The 19,673-nt window shown below is 41.0% G+C and overlaps 1 protein-coding gene across 2 annotated transcripts in view; it reads right to left on the reverse strand.

Annotated features, from left to right (window-relative positions):
- The window catches only part of ACBD5 (acyl-CoA binding domain containing 5), a 29,834-nt gene extending 14,596 nt beyond the window's left edge, over positions 1-15,238 (reverse strand). The window contains exons 1-5 of one of the 2 annotated variants that reach the window (XM_061468214.1): positions 14,947-15,238; positions 13,621-13,741; positions 12,034-12,106; positions 8,386-8,497; positions 8,225-8,257 (exon numbers count right to left, since the gene is read on the reverse strand). In XM_061468214.1, the coding sequence (XP_061324198.1) occupies positions 8,225-8,257; positions 8,386-8,497; positions 12,034-12,106; positions 13,621-13,741; positions 14,947-15,022 (415 nt within the window). In that variant the 5' untranslated portion in view covers positions 15,023-15,238. The remainder of the gene's footprint in view (positions 1-8,224; positions 8,258-8,385; positions 8,498-12,033; positions 12,107-13,620; positions 13,742-14,946) is intronic. The other variant, XM_061468215.1, reaches the window with a different exon arrangement.
- Between the last annotated feature and the right edge of the window lie 4,435 nt (positions 15,239-19,673).

Consider the following 19,673-nt stretch of genomic DNA (forward strand, 5'->3'; position numbering starts at 1 on the left):
TGGCTGCTTGAAATACGACACTTAATTGCGTACTTTTCCCAGAACCTATACACTGCTGTCCTCATCAGGGCTTTTACTACATGGTAAACACACAGCTTGCTTCTATCCTCTAACAAACATCAGCATCTGCTAACAAACCAGCAGTGATAGCCAATACAGGGTGTGACAGGGTTAAAGACTAAACAGAGCCAGCTAGTAGTAAGTCTACAGTCCCTGTTGTAGGTTAATGCTACTCCCTGTGGAATGTCTCTTGTAACATACATGATGTAAGGCAAGCAAGCTTTTAAAACTTATTTACTTTGTGTTAATCCTCCCCCCCTTTACTCTTTTTGTTTACCCACATCCAATGCTGGCAAATGTTAGCTTTTTCTGTTGCCCTGGCTTAGATACTACAGAATTCATCTTATTTTCATATCACTGCCTACAACACTCAACTGGGAGATATGTGACACGTTTCTACATTAAAGCTGTACTGCGCTATAGTCATCCCAGGAGTTAAATTCCATAAAAGCTTGAATTGTTGGGGGGCTTTTTAATGCTATACAGTAAGAGCTGTGTAATAGTAACAATGTGCAAACAGAAGGAAGAAGGATTTAACAAAAGAATACGGTGAGCTGGAAAGGATGTGAAGAAGAGACACACAGCCTCTTTATGAGCTTTTACCAAGTGTTTCTTTTCTTGTGTCAGCTCTATTAAGAGATTTCCTTAGAGTAATTCTAAATATACTTAATTCTAAATATACTTAAAGGCAGCACTACCATTCTTCTCAGTGACCTTTATAATGGGCCAAGTTTCTCAAAACCATGTATTTTTTAACTCCTCACATATTTCAAGGCAAGTTTTGCTACCCACATGGGAGTTGGGCGCTTAAATACCTCTGTGGATCTGCCCCAGCTTAAGGGTCATTTTACAAACTAAACCTGGCCTAGCAGGCTTTTCTCAAATGCCTTGTATTTTTGGTTTTCTGAGGTACATAATTCTAATACAAAATTAGCATGCACTGCTGGAGCTGTACTGATGGTTGGCTCAGCACACTACAGTACCCTCACACAAGTCCTACAGTGCCTTACACTCTTTTTGAGTACCAGTGATGCCAAGACAGTCTACAAAAGCAGGCAAACCAGATCATAAAACATTTAACTAGCTGTGTATGCCTTCATCACTTAAAAATTATGTGCTTTTGTAACATACCATAAGCAGACTCAAGCTTTGTCAAAATTTTTATGCTGAGTCTCAGAGGCCTATATGCTGTGCAGAATTGTTTTGATAATCAGGTGACTGGGATTCTTTTCCTGCCATCATAACATAATGTCTCATGCTTGTTATTGATCCAAGTAGGCTCCCTCCTTCAATTCCAAGTTTATGCAACCATGTTCTACCATTTCCAATACACTTGGCTACAAATCTCCACCTCCCTTTTGAAACTGATGTACCAAAATACTGCAAGAAGTCCACTGCATGGAGTGACTGCAATGAGAAAGGAGGGGTACATGCAAGCATCTGGGAGCAATGAGCTCTTCAGCTAGAAGAACAAGAGTTTCTATACTCTCATTTCCTTCCATTCTTTTTAATATAGCACACTACAAAGAAAATTTCCAGGGGCCCAGCCTGCTCTGTAACATCTGTTCTACACTACTGAAACAAGCTTCCATCACAAATAAAAAGAGCTTTTAGAAGGCTCTGTTAAAAATAAAAGACAGAAAAATATAAAATTCCTTAATTTAACTACCACTGTTTTATCACTTTTAAGCTCATAAAGCATTAAGCTTCCTGAAAAATGTATTCCCTAAGCACATAGATTATGGCAGCCAGATCTTCCTCTATACAGTTTTCCTTTCTTTTTGTTTAGTCTTCCTAACCTTTACTACAAGACAAAAAGAAGTCTCTTCTCCTTTTTGTTTTTCTTTTATTATACTCCAAAAGACTGCAGCCTTGTTTTGCCATCATTCCTCTTTGGTTATGTGCTTCTCAAGCTGTTACAGTCTAAGACATGCCACTGGTTTATAAAACAGTTTAATCAACAATATTCATGTCTTTATTTACCATTTATAAGCATCAAAACAATAGTTTGTGGATAAGAACACACAGAGACAATAGCAGCTCCTCAGACATTTATATTAAACTGCAAGTATGGTATTTAGGCTTACTGGTCATCCTGGACCTTTACACTTCTCAGTAGGTACGGAGTTTCACATCTCCATCCATACCAACAGTACCCATTCTCTTGAATTTTCAGAATATGTCCCATTCAAATAAGGGTACCAAGTTTTTGGGTTGACTTAGATGCATTTTCCTCCTCCCTGATACTCCTGAGCCTTCTGCCTGTGAGTTCCTGACAAAGCAGCCCAGGAGAACAGCAGCTGCCCTGCAGGCATTCCCAGAACTGGCAGGTAGCTCCTTGATGGCCACTGGATATCCAGAGTGCAAGGCCACCAAGCACAGGCAGCTCACTTATGTGGTGCATGCACAGCAAGATCAATGGATCCAGGCTATGCAAACTTCCTGTCAGCACCTTTGCCAACAATCCCAAGTGAGAACAAACAGTAAGAATAGCTGCTGCTTTGATATTTATAGTAACTTGCAAGAATAGCAAGATCATTCCAGGATTCAGGATGTCCCTGTGTCTGGCCCTACTTCTCTCTGGGAGCATGAACAGGACTTGCTAAGCTCTCTTGTGTGTGGAAGAGATACAGTCAGCAGCTGGAACTTACACTTTGCATGACAAGTAAAGGAGCATTACACTCTTGAGTTTTGTCCCAGAAAATACCAAACATGAATACAGTGAACTCAGAACCCTATAAAGAAAATTGAATTATGCTTGCAAGCAACAAAACCCCATACTGCTGAGTCACTCATCTTCCAGAAACTCTGGTCTATAATATTGCTGCCTGAATCAAAACTTGTTTTGCCCTGCACAAGAAAAAACCCAACAACCCAAGCCAAACAGAAAATAACACAGAGATCATACTCTCTTGCCACCTGCTCCAAGCCTACCAGATGAACAGCCATTTACAATGCCCAGTCTCATCGATAACATAGATGGCTGAACAGTGTGTGTGCTTAACACAGATGGTTTTCCCATGCATCTTAGAGGCTATGAGTAATTAGTTTTGCTGCAAAAAAGTTACGCATGAAACACCAGCGCATGCCCACTGGGAACTTTTCTGAGAGCAATCTAGATATGACTGCCTACATCTGTTCTTCCCCAGCCTCCCATACCTCTGTCTCCTGCTTCTTTGCAGTTTGCCTTTGTAGAACAGAGGTGCAAGAAATCTGGATTTCAGTTCTCTCATCACAAGATCTGACACAAGTGAGACCTCTAAAAGATAAGACATCAACATTTTATAGCAAGTGGGTACATTGCTAGATTCTCAAAACCTGAAGAGCTTTTGACAAATTATTCTCCCTTTTGCACGAAATTGTTGTCTGGTTGGAGGAAAAAAAGAAAATCCAGGTCCAAAGACCAATTATGCACAAAAGCTGTTACTGTTGACTCAATCCAGCATGAAAAAGAATAAAGAATAAAGACAGGCTTTGCTTTGCTTTTCATGGAAGAAAGCTTCTCTTAGCTCCCACCACTTTAAAAAAAAAACAATTTTTTATCTTACATTTTCACATTGGGATACTCTGCTGCTCACCCTGTGGTGATATATTCTCTACTACTCTGTATGACAGAAGAGCTGTTGATATCCCCAGGCTTGAGCTACGCTGATGCTCTGCCCTAATTTTCCAACATTGTTAGAGAGCCCTGACATAAAACCATCAGTGTGAAGTCAAGTCACAAAATAAACTCAGATTTGAGCTGGAAAGCCTGAAGCAGATACATACTGCAACAGGACAAGCCACAGCTTGTTGAGACACTGATCCGTATCTCCTTGAGACTTTCCACTGACTTGGGCACTTGCTGGCCCAGCCCTTAATCCTATAATAATCCCATCCTGCAGCCAATGCTGCAGATAATGTTCTAGATGCTTCTGAAGGTAAGATATTAAACGACTGAGATATTAACAGAAAGATTTTGTATAGCAAGTTTCACAGTACCCTCCCTGAACACAAGCGAACAGCTATAGTCAAGATTACAGATAATCATTGGAAACTAGAAGAGAAGAAGTTGTTTAAAGGACAGGCTTTTAAAAACCTCTCCCACCCACTGGTTCCTCCTGCCCCATGCTTGCCCTGCCTTGATGCACCTCCTCGCTGTGGTGCTGCCACCCATTTAACATACCCTACTGAAGCGCAGCAATTTCAGACTAGCAAGGATTTTAGGCCTTTTCCCCCTTATTACAAAGCATTAAGAAGATTCACAGCCATTGAGTTCCTTAAAAATCCTAGTGAGGAAAGGAGGAAAATGAAGGAAAACAGCTTAGCCAGTATCTTTGAAGTCGGACAGAAGTGTAAAAATGAGTTTACAAAACAGAGGATGTTTCACAGAAGAGGCCCACAAATAAGCAGGAAAAGCGTGCCACCAACTGCTCCTTTACAAAGCAAAAATGTTGAAAGTAACTGGAAAAGTCCTTTGAGAAAATAAAACTATTTGAAAAGACAAACTAATCATATGTAATCTACAGAAGTAGAGTTAGAAAATATATTGTATTTTAAGAGTAAGGGAAGTGTTTCTGCCTTGAAAGTAATGAAAAAAAGGGACTCTGTTCTTTAAGTGCAATTCCCTCCTCCAAGCTGACCTATGTCCTGTACTAACTGCTGCCTTTGAAATACAAGTGTTTACATGCATTTGTTTGTTTTAAAAGCACACAAGCCTCAGTGAGTATCCACTTTTAAACCTAGCTCCCATATCCAATGCAGGACGGCACTGAGCAAGTTTCTAAATAGCTGTATCTGCCTGTGAGTCAGGCCAACTTCTGCCATTTACACACGCTGCTACTTAAGCAGTGTCCCCTATGGGCTCCTAACAGCAACAATGCTACACCACCATCAGTGCTGCCCAAAGTCTGCCTATGCAGCAGTGAGTCACCTTGCTCCAACAGGGCTTCATCTTGTGCAACTGCAAGACAGCTGGGAGTGAAGTTTTCAAGAGAAAAAGCACTCATTAAGATGACAAAGTTTAAGACTATTATAATGCCGAAACTTTCCACAGCCTCTGCAGTGCATAACTTATCATTACTGGAAGCAACATAATCCTCACAAAGGCTTACAAAGAATACTACTACTCAACATAAAGGCAAAGGGTCATCTTTATTTAGCAGGATTTTAAAACAGATTAAATGCCTTGTCACAAAGCAGAAGGAGTACACACAAAAATTCTACTGAAGAACTTGTGAACAATTTCCAGATACTTTGCTTAGTTGCTGAGGTAACTCAGGGTAGGCCTGCCATGGAGGGATTTTCTTGTTCTGCTTTGGATTTACTCACATTCAGTAAGAAGAAAACATCCACAAAACATTCAGAAGGACAAGCTGGCTCTGAAACTCTTGATGTTTTTCACCCAGTATCAGATCAGTAAGGTGACAATTCTAGCCCACCTTTGGCTCCTTCAGGTATAACATAACAAAAAGGCTTGAACATTTCCAGTTCCCTGAGCAATGGCATTTTGAAGCTTCTTTGTCTTTTCAGCACTGGCTTTGACAGGAGAATTTTTACAAATTTATTAGCAAATGCAAGAAGTTAAAAGGTTGCACTTTTAAAGCATCCCTCCAACTTACTCTTCCAGCAGCTGCAAACAAAAGGGTCCTTCTGCAAAACTGCAAGTATTGTCTATTCTCTTCTGCAGCACTATGTCAGTTAAAAGCCCACTTTCTTCTTTGATGTCTAGGATTTCATGTACCTGAAAATAATTTCTCAGTAATTTTCTCTGTAAAGCAGTACCTCATACCTGTCAGCAAGAGACTACTGACTGAATTTTCCAGAGAACCTAAGCTTCTCACACAGCTGCAAAACACTACCAAAACACTGAGCCTTCAAAACACTACCAAGGATATACAGTTTTGAAGTACCCCTCAGATTTGCTGAGCCTATTGGAGGGAATTCTCTAGTTTCCTTTCTTTACCAACACACCCAAGTCTGGATATTTGTAACCCATGGATCTGGCAAGTTTGTCCTAGTTATCTTGTAGATGTTACAAGTCATTTTAATGCTGGCATGTCAGGCTTAAGTGTTCTTTATTAAGGAAAGCCACAAGCTCTATTGATCCAGGAAGACAGTAGTTCAATGGTTTGTATTAGACATTTTCAATGAAACCACGAGGAGCAGAAATTCAATTTTGAAAGGCTACACTTTTCTGTTGAGGCCAATCTGCTAGAGATAATACACCAGTCACAGCTGAGGCACACTAAACTTCCATACAATCCTTTCAACCAATTCAAGAATGCTGTCGATTTTGAGGAAATAGCATGCAATTCTTAATTAACAATCTTCATACAGATTAAAATCTGACAGAAGAAGAACAGAAGGTGAACTCAAACCAGAATGGGCCAGAAGGTGGGGCAGTACAGTATGAAGTGAGAGACACAAGAGAAGGGTCCCAGTTTTCAGAACATACCAATTGCCTGCCCATGAAAAAAAACCACCTTCCACAACAGAACCTACAGAGAGTAGAGACAATGGAACAAACAAGACTGGAGAAACTAATGCAACTCCAACATAACAATGTCTCAAATTTTTAACAGCGTTGCTGTCAGTGCCTACACCAGCTCAATGCAGACTTGGGCACACTGGTTCTATTCTTTAGCATGAATTTGGAAGATTGAAGGTACTCATGCTTCCTTACTTCTGTGAACTAGTTTGAGACTTGTACTGTAAACAACAATAATTATTTTCAGCTTCACTTTTACTTGGAGAAGTGGCCAGAGCCCTGAAGAAAGGGTTTCAAAGTCTTAACTGCAATGGTAAAGTCATAACATACAATAGACTTCGTGAAAATTCTGTCTTAATTCATTGCAGCCTAATTAGATGTTGCAGCTTTAAACTGTATGAATGATGACATATAACCAGATTTATTTCAACACTGACAGGACAAGAAATAGCTGCAATTTGCTATTCTGTTTTACTTAACACTGCCTTATGGCTAAGCTGCCTCTTTAAAAAACAGTATGTTATTGATACAGGTATTCTTTAACTTCTGTGATTCACTGTTTGCCTAAATAAGTCACTTTAAAAAGTAGCTTTTGGCATGGTGCCATAGACACCAAGTTCAGGTGGATCTGTATTACACAGATCACTGACTTGAATCTACTGATACTCTTACAATCTTGCCTGTCAATCCAGCTGTCAGGCAAGCTCATTAAATCCCAGATATGAAGCACACACAATTTTAGTTGAGGAAAAGTCACAGAGCTTTCAAAATGGCCATTTAAAAACTTCTACCATTATCTTTCCTCAAAAACAATGAAAAACTATTTCTGTTTCTCTGAGACTTGCTACAAACTTAGCTCCTTTAAGGTAGGGTGCATGCCACATCCAAAAGGCAATTTAACCAGTTGACTCCTACTACTAAAGCACCTCAAACCAATTAATTTGCGCAATGATTCATTTTTTAAAGACCTTTTCAAGTTTTACCCTGTTGCATTTCAACTTTTAACTGTAATTTTACGCCAGATTTAAACAACTGTAAGCCTTATATTACAACCTTATGAACATATTATCTGTCACATAATAACTATTACCAAAACGTTCTCACAATGGTATTGCTACATAAAAATCACCACACTGATTTTTATGCAGCTATGACACCACTGGGTTTGCCACTTGTCAGAGATTTAAAATGTTTAAATAGATACCCACTTCATGAATTTGAGCCTCAGAATACTTAACTTCACAAACCAATCTTGTATTCTTTAATAATGGTTTCTCAAATACATACAAAACCATGGATTTCAATTGTGGATTTCTTTAGATTTTAGATCAGATGGCAGACCTGGATTACCAACTCTACATGTGATCTGATACTCCACAGCTACATCAGGATGTAGCAGTACACATTAATTGTTCCTTTACTAATGGAAAAGCAGAAACTAGATTTGACTGCAGGAGCTGTTTTAAATACTCTCCTTTTTTAGAGGGAAGAGGCTTCCCTTCAGCAGCTTAAAGAGTCTGTAGACAAGGCCTAAAAACGCAGCTTCCTGGGTCTACCTGGGGTTTGTACCACAAAAGTGAAATAAAATCCAGCCTAGTGAGGTGGCAAGCCCAGAAGTTACGGGTGTTAGCAGGAAGTTACTACAGCACCAAAATGATGGAAGAGATGGACTTACACATAGTTTATTATTCCTACCTTCCAAATACTTAGAGACTTTCTCCATTCGAACTGCCATATGGTAAAGAGAATGAACAGAAAGATGCAACGTTTAGCTTTAAAATCATTTCCAGAAAACAAGCCCCCAAAAATCTGGAGTTGTGATTATTAGTAGTATAAAGGAAGTTATTTGTCCGAACCTGAGGTTAGGTCAGATCCTCTGTTCTTTTTATCTTCTACTATTTCATAGAATGGGCCTATTACTTGTAGTAATTCTTCAACCTTGTCCGTCATTGGCATACTCTCAAGAATCTGCACAAGTCCAAAATATGAAGCATCTTATGAAACATATGAAACAGAATTTCATGATTCATTCATTTCAACTGATGTTAGAAACTGCTGGTCATTGTACAGTATTTCACTGAATCACTCACCACATTATTCTGATTTTCTTTACTTATTTTTTATTAAAGGAAAACAACATAAAATTAATCTACCATACATGAATCTGAACTAGCTATATTAGCTTTTCTTAGGTGAAGAGAAGATGGCAGAGCTAATGCATTTGCCAACAGAATACAGCAAAACTGGGATGATACAAAGACAGAAGAGCAAACCAGAACCAAGAGCAGCAAACTAGAACCAAGTTCTGCTCTTGAAGTCACTTGGACCTCGTACTTTAATAAAAATTCCTTTATTTTATGTTAAAAAAAAACAATACCTTCAATCATCTGACAGGAATACAAAATCTTACATCTAAAGTAGATTAAATAGAAGAGATTTAATAAGTATTATTTTAAAAGCATACCTTCCAACACAAAACATTCTATGATTCTATGATATTATTGTCCAATTCTATTTTAAGGTCCTTCCAACCAAGCTTTTTGCCAATAGCTTTGTTCCTCCTTTATTCTCTATTTTTTTATTATCATTTTTAAAGAGGTAATAGCTATAGGAAGAGACTCTGTAGAAGCAAATACAGTACACCCCCTCTTCCAGAAGAGCACCAAGAAAGCAACAGATGGAGATACAAGTTGCCACAGAACATGCTGCTCAAAAGCACCAAGCATATCACTAAGCAGAAGAAGCAAAAGCTACAGCATTACTTCACAAAGCAGGAGTGCCAGGCAGGCTAACAGTCAGCAGGTAACAAGTCAACACTTGCAAACCAATCCAGGATATGAAGAGACAATAACCCTATCAATCTGCAGTTTCATTGCCACTTCTCTGATCTATTCAGTGTATGTAATTCATTCCCTATTTTTCAGATAGAAATGCTCTGTGCTGAGATACTGAGCTGGATACAAACCAGAGCCAGGGCAGTTCTGTGATTTTAATTAGTTATTTTTTTAACTTTAGTAACATTGAGAGAAACAAGAAGCCTATTCTAGAATAACACTTGTATTTGCTATGTATTTACTTCTACAGTCTGCACTGTAAATTGTTTCATACATGTTATTTGCATGATGCCCGCAAATAACTGCTCTTTGTCTAAACACACTTCAGTATAATCTTGAAGCAATTCTTAGAGCCTTACCACACAGTTTCTGCTAGAGTTTTGTAACTGCTAGCTTTTAGGTGAGCAAGAAAAAGAGCAAATATTTCCACAAACAAAACCAGTTGCTTACTTATATAGCCACTAGGCATAATATGCAATCTTAAAATTTGAAAGTCCTTATTACTGTTCTCTTTGGATGACGGACAATTCATATATGAAGACTCTTGTTTTAAATTAAAAACACCATATAGTCTTAACTCTTCTTTATGCCAAGGTATCACTCATTTTTAATATAAAACAAACCAAGATATCTGAAATGTAAACCAATTAAACAGCATTTCAATATAAAATTTCAGAAATGCTACTTGGAAGTTAAATTAACCTTAAACAAAATGCACCTGAGCTCTTAGCTAAGACCAAGACACGTTTGGTCATCTCCCACCAGCACCTCAAAACCTCACCTAGACACACTTCTCTACAGCTGCCATTTTCAAGGCTATCACATGAAGGGAAAAAACTAACCAAAAAAAATCCCACAAACAAGTTTACAATAAAAAGTATTTTGTGACAGGGTCATTTGAAGCATGTGTAGCCCAACCATGATGTGCAAATGGTAGGACATGCCCGAGGGGCAGGGGGGAAATATAACAATCTTATACACCCTTAAACACAGTCCTGTAGTATCAGCATACAAGTGGGGTTTTGCCCCCTTAGACACTGATACCTACGCAGCAACAGCAGAACGCCCACAGTAACACCACAAGGATTAGTGCAGTATGTGCTGATAGAACAACCCAGTGGACCCATTTGAAATGCACTTCCATGGACATTTCAAATAGAATCAACTGGGTTGGAAAAGCTGAAGCTAGTATTTCCAGTGTGAGAGCTGAAACAGCACCACAGCAGGGTAAACAGATTCCCCACTTTCAAAGCAGAGTGAGGGAAGAAGCCATTTACTCTCCTATCCCTACATGTAATCTGTTCAGAGGCAGAATATTTGTGCTTTATTAGGGTCAACCGAGTACACCTCCTCACAGGAGGCTTCCAAGAAGGCTTTTTTTACAACAAACATTGCAGTTTCACTTAAGTTTTAGTGTCCTGACCAAATCAATGCAATGCAATGACCTGCACCAAAAAAAAAGATTATCTACTTAAGTATTAATGCGTTTTGAGCCTGAGATTTAAAATAAAGTACTAAATCTTGTAGTACACATTCAAACAGAACTATTAAAATTCAGTGGGATTTTTGACCAGATGAATATTTGGCTGTGTTTTCTGGAGTTGTTTATTTCTCATTTTAAAGCAATTACATTAACATCATCAGGAACTAAATTACCAAAATTGCAAACAGGAAGAACAGTAGTCAGGCTCCATTTCCATGCCTAGTAGAAGTTTTTGTTGTATCAATCATTAGACATGTTAAGAAATCAGTGTCAAGATAGTGGCCCAGGAGAAAAGCAAGTGTCTTCGGAGTAGAACTTACATTTTCTCCCTGATGCTAATCTCATTACAATAATACATTACAGTGATACTTTTATCTGGATTGACAGTAAACAATCTTTAAACTGGAAAGGCCACCTAGAAGAGCTTCAGTGAAAAGACTGCAGTGAAGAGTTAGTTAACAAAAGACAATTACTTTAATTCTGAATGTTTACTTCAGCTAATGCTGCAGTTCCTGCTTAATAACTATGACTGTTTGCATTACACATCTATTCCAAAAAAGACAGACCAAACTACTCAGTTGCAATCATATATATGCATGTATATAATAATTAGAACTATTACATACAAGGAATAATTTCATGACAAGTACAGAAAATTCAGGTTGCTGAGTTCTTCTTGGAAAAAATAATTGAAAAAAAAATAAAAATCAAAGATTACCTATTTGATTATACTCGTGCCTCCAGTCATGACAATGAGACTCTTGCTCCTGAAGTCCTTCTGGAAGGTTGTTTTTTCCTTTCTAAGGTATGGATCACTTACCTCCCTCTCAACTCTGAGAGCTGAGGCAGTTTGCAGGAAATCAGCTTCTCTTTTGTTGTACTTTAAGTCCCACTGTTTTCCCCACTGCTCCCTTTACCTTTCTTTAGCTCTTTCATTTAAGCTTCCTATCAGCTAGAGCTCTGGTGTTTCTCTGAAAACAACCAAAATTCTACAGCTTTGGAAGGAACTACCTGGTTTTCTTCTCCCTGTGGGCCAGACAGCATAGTACTGAAACATAAAGGTTCACATAGGGAATAACTCATTTGGAGCTTTGACAGTAGCAGTCAACTAGAACCCCCTAATGTTCCCCAATTTATTTCTGGAATATTTATTTTAGAAGATCCCTCCCACTCATTAATAAACTTACCTTTTTCATTTCTTCAACATAGGCTATCATGGCTTCTTCTTTGGACATGTCTCCCAAGGCACTCCAAGCATCCCTAGGAAAGAAAGCCGCATACATCTTCACTATCTCCAGGGCCTACTGTTTTTTTTTTAGGCCTGGCCTTAAGTAGGTCAGTTATGTAATGCCCAAAGTTCCTCTGATACAAGTAAAATGCAATAACAATTCACTTTTTTAAGTCCAAATATATAATTTGTGAGGATAATCACACAGTGGTACATCAACACAGACGTAACAAACTGAACAGCCTGGGGACTGAACCAACTATCATCTTGTACCCGGGAAGCTGTTAACAAGCCCAGATACAGGACACACACATTTCCCTTTTGATCAACTGGAATTTTTTAAGACTCTCTGCTGCAGAAGAAGAACAGGCACAGACACTTCAGCCAGCACTTGCAAACGGTTGTCAGTTTAGCCATCGTCCCCAGTTACCACAGTAGCTACTTATGACCTAAAAAAATCTGCTCTCCAACTCTGCAACACAGAAAGCTCAAATCCGATTTATCTGTATTGCACAAGGAATATGTCAGAACAGAGGCTGGAATAAAACATTTCCATACTCAGTCTTGCACTTGATTCTTGATTTGTCACTCCCCCTCCCTCTTGCCAAAATATTTGTCCCACTTAGAGCAAAACTCCAAGATTGGTGGCTCACTGGTTTCAGCTACAACCAGCCAGGTTCCAGGAAGCTTACTGCCCTAGTCCTCTGCAAAGACAGACCCTTTAACTTGACCTGGGGGAGAAAGGAAGGAAGAAAAAGGGGTGGGAAGGATGGGTGAGTGATGGAAGTCAAAGGAATCGTTTTACGGACCCCAAGACAAGAAAACCATGACCATAAAGACAGCAGTGATACTTGTACTTCAGAATAAGTCTTTACTAAAAATATAATAAGCAAAGCATTCAGGTGGCTTTTCAAACAGATCTCAGCAATCTGGTGCATCAAAAGTCTTCTCAGCACAAGGAAAATATAGTGGGAAGCCCTACCACTGAGCTACCACAGAAAGACACACAAACCAGACCTCTCCCCAAGAGCTTGAAGCTGTATTATTAGCTGTCAATGAACTCACACTTATTTCGGGCTCACATGATACAAGAAAACTAGAGAAGGAAGAATTCCAGACTCATCCACATCACTCATTCTGCAGAGCACCTACAATTTCATTCTACAACATGGGATAAACATGCAGAAATACTGTGGTGCTGCTTGCTCAAGCAAGACCTGCCCACCTGCAGAACCCAAGGGACTGTTCTCACCTGCAGCTCTGAGAAATTATAAGTTATCTAGGCAAGAAAGTTGTAACACAAGACAGAATATTAATTCAAGCATCAAAGGTTGTGGTCATTCTTTAAGAGTGAAATACACTCACTACACGCTTTCTCCAAGTGCCACTCTGCTAAATATCTCCCCTCGAAGCATTACTAGAAACCCAAAACACCTCCCCCCCCCAAAAAAAAAAACAACCAACAAAAAAAACCACCACCAAACACCCCTCTCATACCAAAAACCCCACAAACAACACCACAAAACAATAACTCATGAAAAGTTACCATTTATATCTACCAATCGGATCCCAAAATCCAGGTCGTGGAATGTTACAGGGTCCTTGGGTTGCTTGCTTATAAAAGCTATAGAACTTGAGCATCATTTCATTCGTTGGCTGGAATGAACCTAGTGAAGGCATTTCAAAATACAATTAAATTGTAATCAAGAATATTAACAAGTATTTTACAAGCTTAGCTTTTCTGTGAGAAAATAGCCTGCAGCTTGTTACAGCCTGAGTCACAGCAGTACAATTTAAGTCAAAGATGAAGCCTTCACTTCATCTACCATGAATCAGCACCACTATTTACTTCACAAACAGCAAGTTGCAGATTGAGTTTAAGGGACTATAACCTTTACTGCTCCTAAGGTCAGACTCCACAATTAAAATAAAAAGAGAGTAATAAGTACCACGAAGCAAGTGTCCTTTCACTCAGTTTAAAGGGACATGTAAACAAAGTATCTTGCAAGTCACTTTACTGTTACAAACAGAAACTTACAGAAAAACTCCAGAACTTTAAAACAAACTAACAACAAAACAAACCCAAACCACAGCCTTCTACGGTGGTTTTATTATTTGGGGTTTGATAGCACTTTCAGTAACAGTTCCACTATAACTTCTTCCTACATTTTTCTCTTCTTCCTTTGTGGAACACACTTGTGTAGAGGTAGAAGACGTAGATACAAAACTGTAACAGCTGGCAGGGAAGATTCATAACCAGTCTATTTAATCAAATACTTTCAGGTTCAGTTCTACTAATTAGGAGAAATTTACAGTGACCTTTACCTTCATACCTCAACAAACCCACTTTTACTTACACCAGAATAATGACGTACCCAACAACCAACTTTTATTATTATTATTATCTTCATTACTCTTATCAAAAAGACATTCTGATTGTTTTGCTTTTCCGTTAACTCTTTCAGCAGAGGACACTCCCGGTAACAGCTCTGAACCCGTCAAATCAACTTGAGGCTTTCAGGGAGGCTGAGACCCTTCTCCTGCGCCCTCCGCACCGCACCCTGGGCAGCTCACAGCCCCCTCCTCCAGAGGTTTCTCCTCGCGAGAGACCCGAAGCCCCAGAGCCGGGGTTCCTTCAGGAGAGGCGGGCGCAGCTCTCAGACCGAGGTTTCCAAGCCGCCACCTGCTGACAGGCACCCGGCGGCCCTGCTGCCCTGGCCTGAGCCACCCGGCGGGAGGGCCGCGCAGCCGCCCCTACCGCGGAGGAAGCAGGAGACGGGGCCCGCCGCTCCCGGGCCCCGCCCGCCGCGCAGGTACCAGCAAGGCGGCCAGGCCCCGCGCCGGTGCCCCGGCTGCCCCCGGCCGCACGTACCATTTTTGGGCAGGCTCTGGATCACCTTCACGGCCGCCTCGAACCTGGTGGCGTGCACGGAGCCGGTCTCCGCCATGTCCCCGTCCCGTCCCTTCACCGCCCGCCGCCTCCTGCTGCTGCTCAGCCGCCGGGCCCCGTCCGGCCGGCCAGTCTCAGCTCTGCCTTCCTCGTCGCAGCACCTGCAGCCGACTGCACGGGACAGTGGCTGAGCCGCGCCGGGCCATACGCAACCAGCCCCGGCGGCAGCGGGGAGGAGCGCCCGGCCCCAGCCGCACCCGGCCCCCGCCCCGATCCCCCAGCCCTCCCCCTCCGGCAGGCCAGGCCCGGCCCGGCCCGGCCCAGCCCAGCCAGCCCCTCGGACCGGCCTCGTCCCACGGAGCGCGGCCCGCAACACCCCCAGCCCAACGGACAACCCTCCCTACCTCCGCCCCGGCTTCAGGCGCCCATGTTATGCCTCCGGCCGCTGCGCCCTTCCCCTCCGCTCGCACCACCCTGTGGCCGCCATGGGCACGCCGGGAAACGTAGTCCGCCCGCCGCGCCCTTCGGTGGGCCCACGCAGGTGTCCACGCCACCCGCGCCTTCTGTTCTTCCCGCCGCCACCTCAGGCCTCTGCCCTCCGGCAGCTGCTAGCCGCGGCGGGCAAGGGCGGCGAGGCCGAGGCCGAGGAGAGGCCCTGGGGCAGTCTGCGCCAGGGGCCTCTCAGAGCTGCTCTGGGCAGTGGCGGGTTCAGTCCTGGTGACCGAGAAGCCGTTGGAGTGCTGATCCAGGGTGTGCCTCCCGTGTGCGCTGAGGGAACAGTTCTCTATTTTTTCTTTTTTTTCCCCTTGTTTCTTTTTTTTTTTTTTTTCTGCTTCCTTCTTCTTGCTACACTTTCCCTTCCCTGCTTATAATCTATAATTGCATTTCAAATCGTGCCGTATTCCACCCATTCTTCGGACCTCAGTTATCCTCAGGAGATTCCTCACCACCCTGGCAGTCTGCTTTGCTGCTTCCTCTTCTCCTCACAGCCTATTACACACACCTAGTTCAATGCAATTCACTTTAATTACCACTGCAGCCACGTATTTCTGCAATAGCTTTAATGACTCCTATTTACATTAAAATGTTAGTTGTAAGATTTGAAAAGCTGAGAACCTGGGGAGTAACTATGTCCATGGTATTCGGAGATGAGGGTGAAAACCAGCACAGTACCACCAGCTAGCTCAGTAGCTAAATAAATGAATGGCCTTATTCAAAAGCACTGTGCATCCAGCACTCTGCAAAGTCAAACAAAAGTATGCTAAACCAACTGCTTTTGTGGCAAGTGCAATAATTTACCCAGTGAGCGCCAGGATGAATTAATAGCCCCTTTGAATAGAATCGAGTACAAAATCTTGGCATTTGAGTCAGTTCATTTATCTAGTACAAAAAATGTATTTTCAATTCCTCCAAAGGCAGTTGTGTGCTCGCAGTAGATGCCCTCTGGTGGGAAAGAAAAGCTCCAGAGAGAGGGAATTAGAGCAGCTCAGCCCCTGCTCTGCTGAGCTAGTACATTCCACAAGGTCAGTAGCCAGCTGGCCAGGGGAGAGATCTGCTGGAGAGAAGCTGACACTTCCAGAGGTGTTCAAATAGGATTCCCCACACCGGGCGAACGATGAACTCATGTTATAAACACCACTCGTGTGAACGTTACAGATGAACGTATCTGAATTTTTGAGTGCTGGATTTCTAAAGCTCTTGTCAGCTCTGTACTAAGATCTATCACCTTTTTTATCCATGAAGGTAGGAATGACAGAAGCTCAGATCAAAGGGAAGTGGGTTTTTGAAGATACGTGGGTCTCTGTATAAATATGAATTCTTTGAGCATGCAAGCAGTTAATTGCAAAAAAGTGATAAAAAAATTAAGGGCCTCTTGTGGCACCAGCTGATGTGTAAATTCTATTTACTTGAAAAAATCTATAATGACATTTGCCATTTTAACTGTTTTAAGAGAAATGCAGCCTGCATTTTTATAATGAATGTTCCCAGACACTGGGAGTAGGCTTTAGAAGAGATGCAAATGACAACCTATTTAATGGCTGTATGCAGAAACAGAAGCTGCCCTCTTTGCACTGAAGATGTGTGAGAGTGTGAGATCTGCAGATCCAGAATGAGGCACTTGAAGTAATCCAAAATAATTAATACGATCGTGCCCCGAGACAAGGATGAAATAGTAAATGAGAGGCAAATTTTGCACGCTGGTGAGCCTGTGAGAACATATAATGAATGATTAGTTAATTTAAATGCTCACATATAATAGTAATTAGCATTGCTATGTATACATTTTGCATTCTCACCGCAGTGACTTCCATATAGGGTTAACAGTAACCAAATGTGGAATACAAGTAATAAAGGAGACCCTCCCATCTGTTTCAGGAATGGACCCGCAGCTTTACCTCAAGCTGAGCATCTAGACTCCATTTGTTAGCGAACAAATTCATATGACATTTCTCTGTTTTCTGCTGAGTACCTATTGGGTATGACCACAACCTTGTAAAATCTAATTATAAGCTATGTGTTGAACTGGGCTGTGTTTCTGTTGCTCTACAAGAGCAGTGTCCAAAGCAATCAACCATAAGTATGACCAGGTCTTACTTCCCATATATTGGTTTTGATCCAATGTATGAGAAGCTGAACATTGGGAACTTTGATAGATTGGACCAACAATGCTCTTCAGTTGAGATGCGAGAGGAGAGACCATGGTACTCTGCTACCAGCATGATTTGCAGTGAATGCAGCATGTGGCACTTAACATGTCTGAGTGCTTTGCTGTCCTCACACTTTTCTTCACATGGTGTTTCACAAACTACTTATGGAGGGCCTATGAACTACTAATATGAGGCATTCCTGGCAATGCTGAGATACATAAAAACTTGTATGGAAGCATGCTGGAGTAGTCACTGAAGGAGCACAGTTGGAGGATGTCTGGAGAAAAGACAGACAAGCTTGATCCTGAGTGTAACCTTGGACCTGTCCTTCAGAGATGGATTAGGGATGGTTATTGAGTTTAGTGGTGTTATGGCACAGGATAGTCTATCAAAGTCTGATGGGTTGAGCTACCTTACATTATGTGTGGTCTGTAAGCTGCCACTGTCCCTTCATGTTGTTCTCATTTGTATCACAAGTCTGCCTTATTTTTCTAGTAGTTGTTTCCAGTGCTAAGCTACACCCCAGTCTAGCTTGAAAAGCACCTTCATTTTACTTGAGGGACAAAGAAGTCAGTTAAATTATGCAAGTGAAAAGCAGAAACTGGAACCAATTATGCCTATTGCTCCCTCAAGGGTCTGAATCATAGCAGTGTATTTTACAGAAATATTTTTAAATGGTTCTTAAGAAAGTAGACCGTAGTCTCATATGCATTATGAGCAAGTTCTGTAAGCTACCAGATCCAAGAGCATGTAATTTTAGCAAAGCTTACTTTTTGAAGTATGTAATCCAGTGGGGAGGGAGAATGAATTATTTAAAACCTAATAGTCATAATTATGAAGTACTGAATTAGCATTACAATTTCTAAGTCAAATCTCCATGCTGATGAAGAACACAAAGATGTTGTCTAAGAAGGGTGGAGCTTTTCGCAAGTAGTTTTCTACATTGTTTACAATATAAAATCTAATGTATCAAATTACATTTACTTTCAGAACTTTTTAATGAAATCATGAAGGATATTTGTGTCAAAATCAACAGTTCTGGAGAAAGAGAACTATTTACCTACCATGAATATGGCAAAAACCAGCAGCTGAAGTTTGCCCGCCTATGTAGGCCAGTCCCTGCTCTTCAGGGAAAGCCCTCTGGGCAAAGGACTAGTCTGACATAAGAATGCTTTGGGGGATGGAAGTTTCCTTCTCAGGTTCAGATGCACCCCTTAATAACTTGTCTAGAAGTACCGACTCATTTCACACTTGGGGATTAAGTAATGGAATTATTTTTAACCATTATTAACATCAGCTGCTTTGCCTAAGGATTAGGCGCCATGTTTTCAAAGGCATTAAAGGTAATATATCCCATTTCAAACCTCTTTTGAACTATTCGATTCAGAAATCTCAGGTCTTTCAGAAATCAATATTTTGAGCCTCATTTTTTTTCCCCCCATGCCTCCCCACTTCTCCCATAGTTCAAAAAAGAAGGTGCAGTAACAAAAGTGTATGTGTGTGCGTTTCATAAAATGCCCTTTGAAGAACCAGAATATGATCATACTTCCAAAGACACTTAGCAGCACTTGACATTGCACTGAACTGTACAGTACTTACGCTTACATAGTCAAAACCTTTTACAGGTTTGTGTAGGTCTAAAGCATAATGCAGTGCCATATTGTCTTGAGCCCCTCTGTTTTCCTCTGAGCTTACTATTCATTTCTTTTATGAAATTTTTAATAAAGTTCATTTTCCTCACTGCCTGAAGGTATTATTCTTGTAGAGCCAGTAGATAGGTATAAGGGAATTGCTCAGATTTTACATATTCTGTAATAACATTTGAAGAATGTTGTTCCCTTACACAGCCATGAACTGCGCTTTGAAAAGTATCAAAGTATTCATCTTGCAGCAATGACAAACTGTGTTATTATAAACAGGAACAGCAGCAGACAGCCCACAACAAATACTTATTATTTCCCTTCAATAAAAAATACAGTACTTGTAGGTCAAATTGTGCTGTCCTTCACAGTGATTCAAATTTAGTTACTTGGTTGATTTGGGGATATTTATGGTGTTCCA

Source organism: Pezoporus flaviventris, unplaced genomic scaffold (assembly GCF_033815535.1).
Source record: "Pezoporus flaviventris isolate CSIRO_AGI_PZ_B2104156 unplaced genomic scaffold, CSIRO_AGI_Pfla_v1 ptg000047l, whole genome shotgun sequence".
NCBI lineage: Eukaryota > Metazoa > Chordata > Aves > Psittaciformes > Psittacidae > Pezoporus > Pezoporus flaviventris.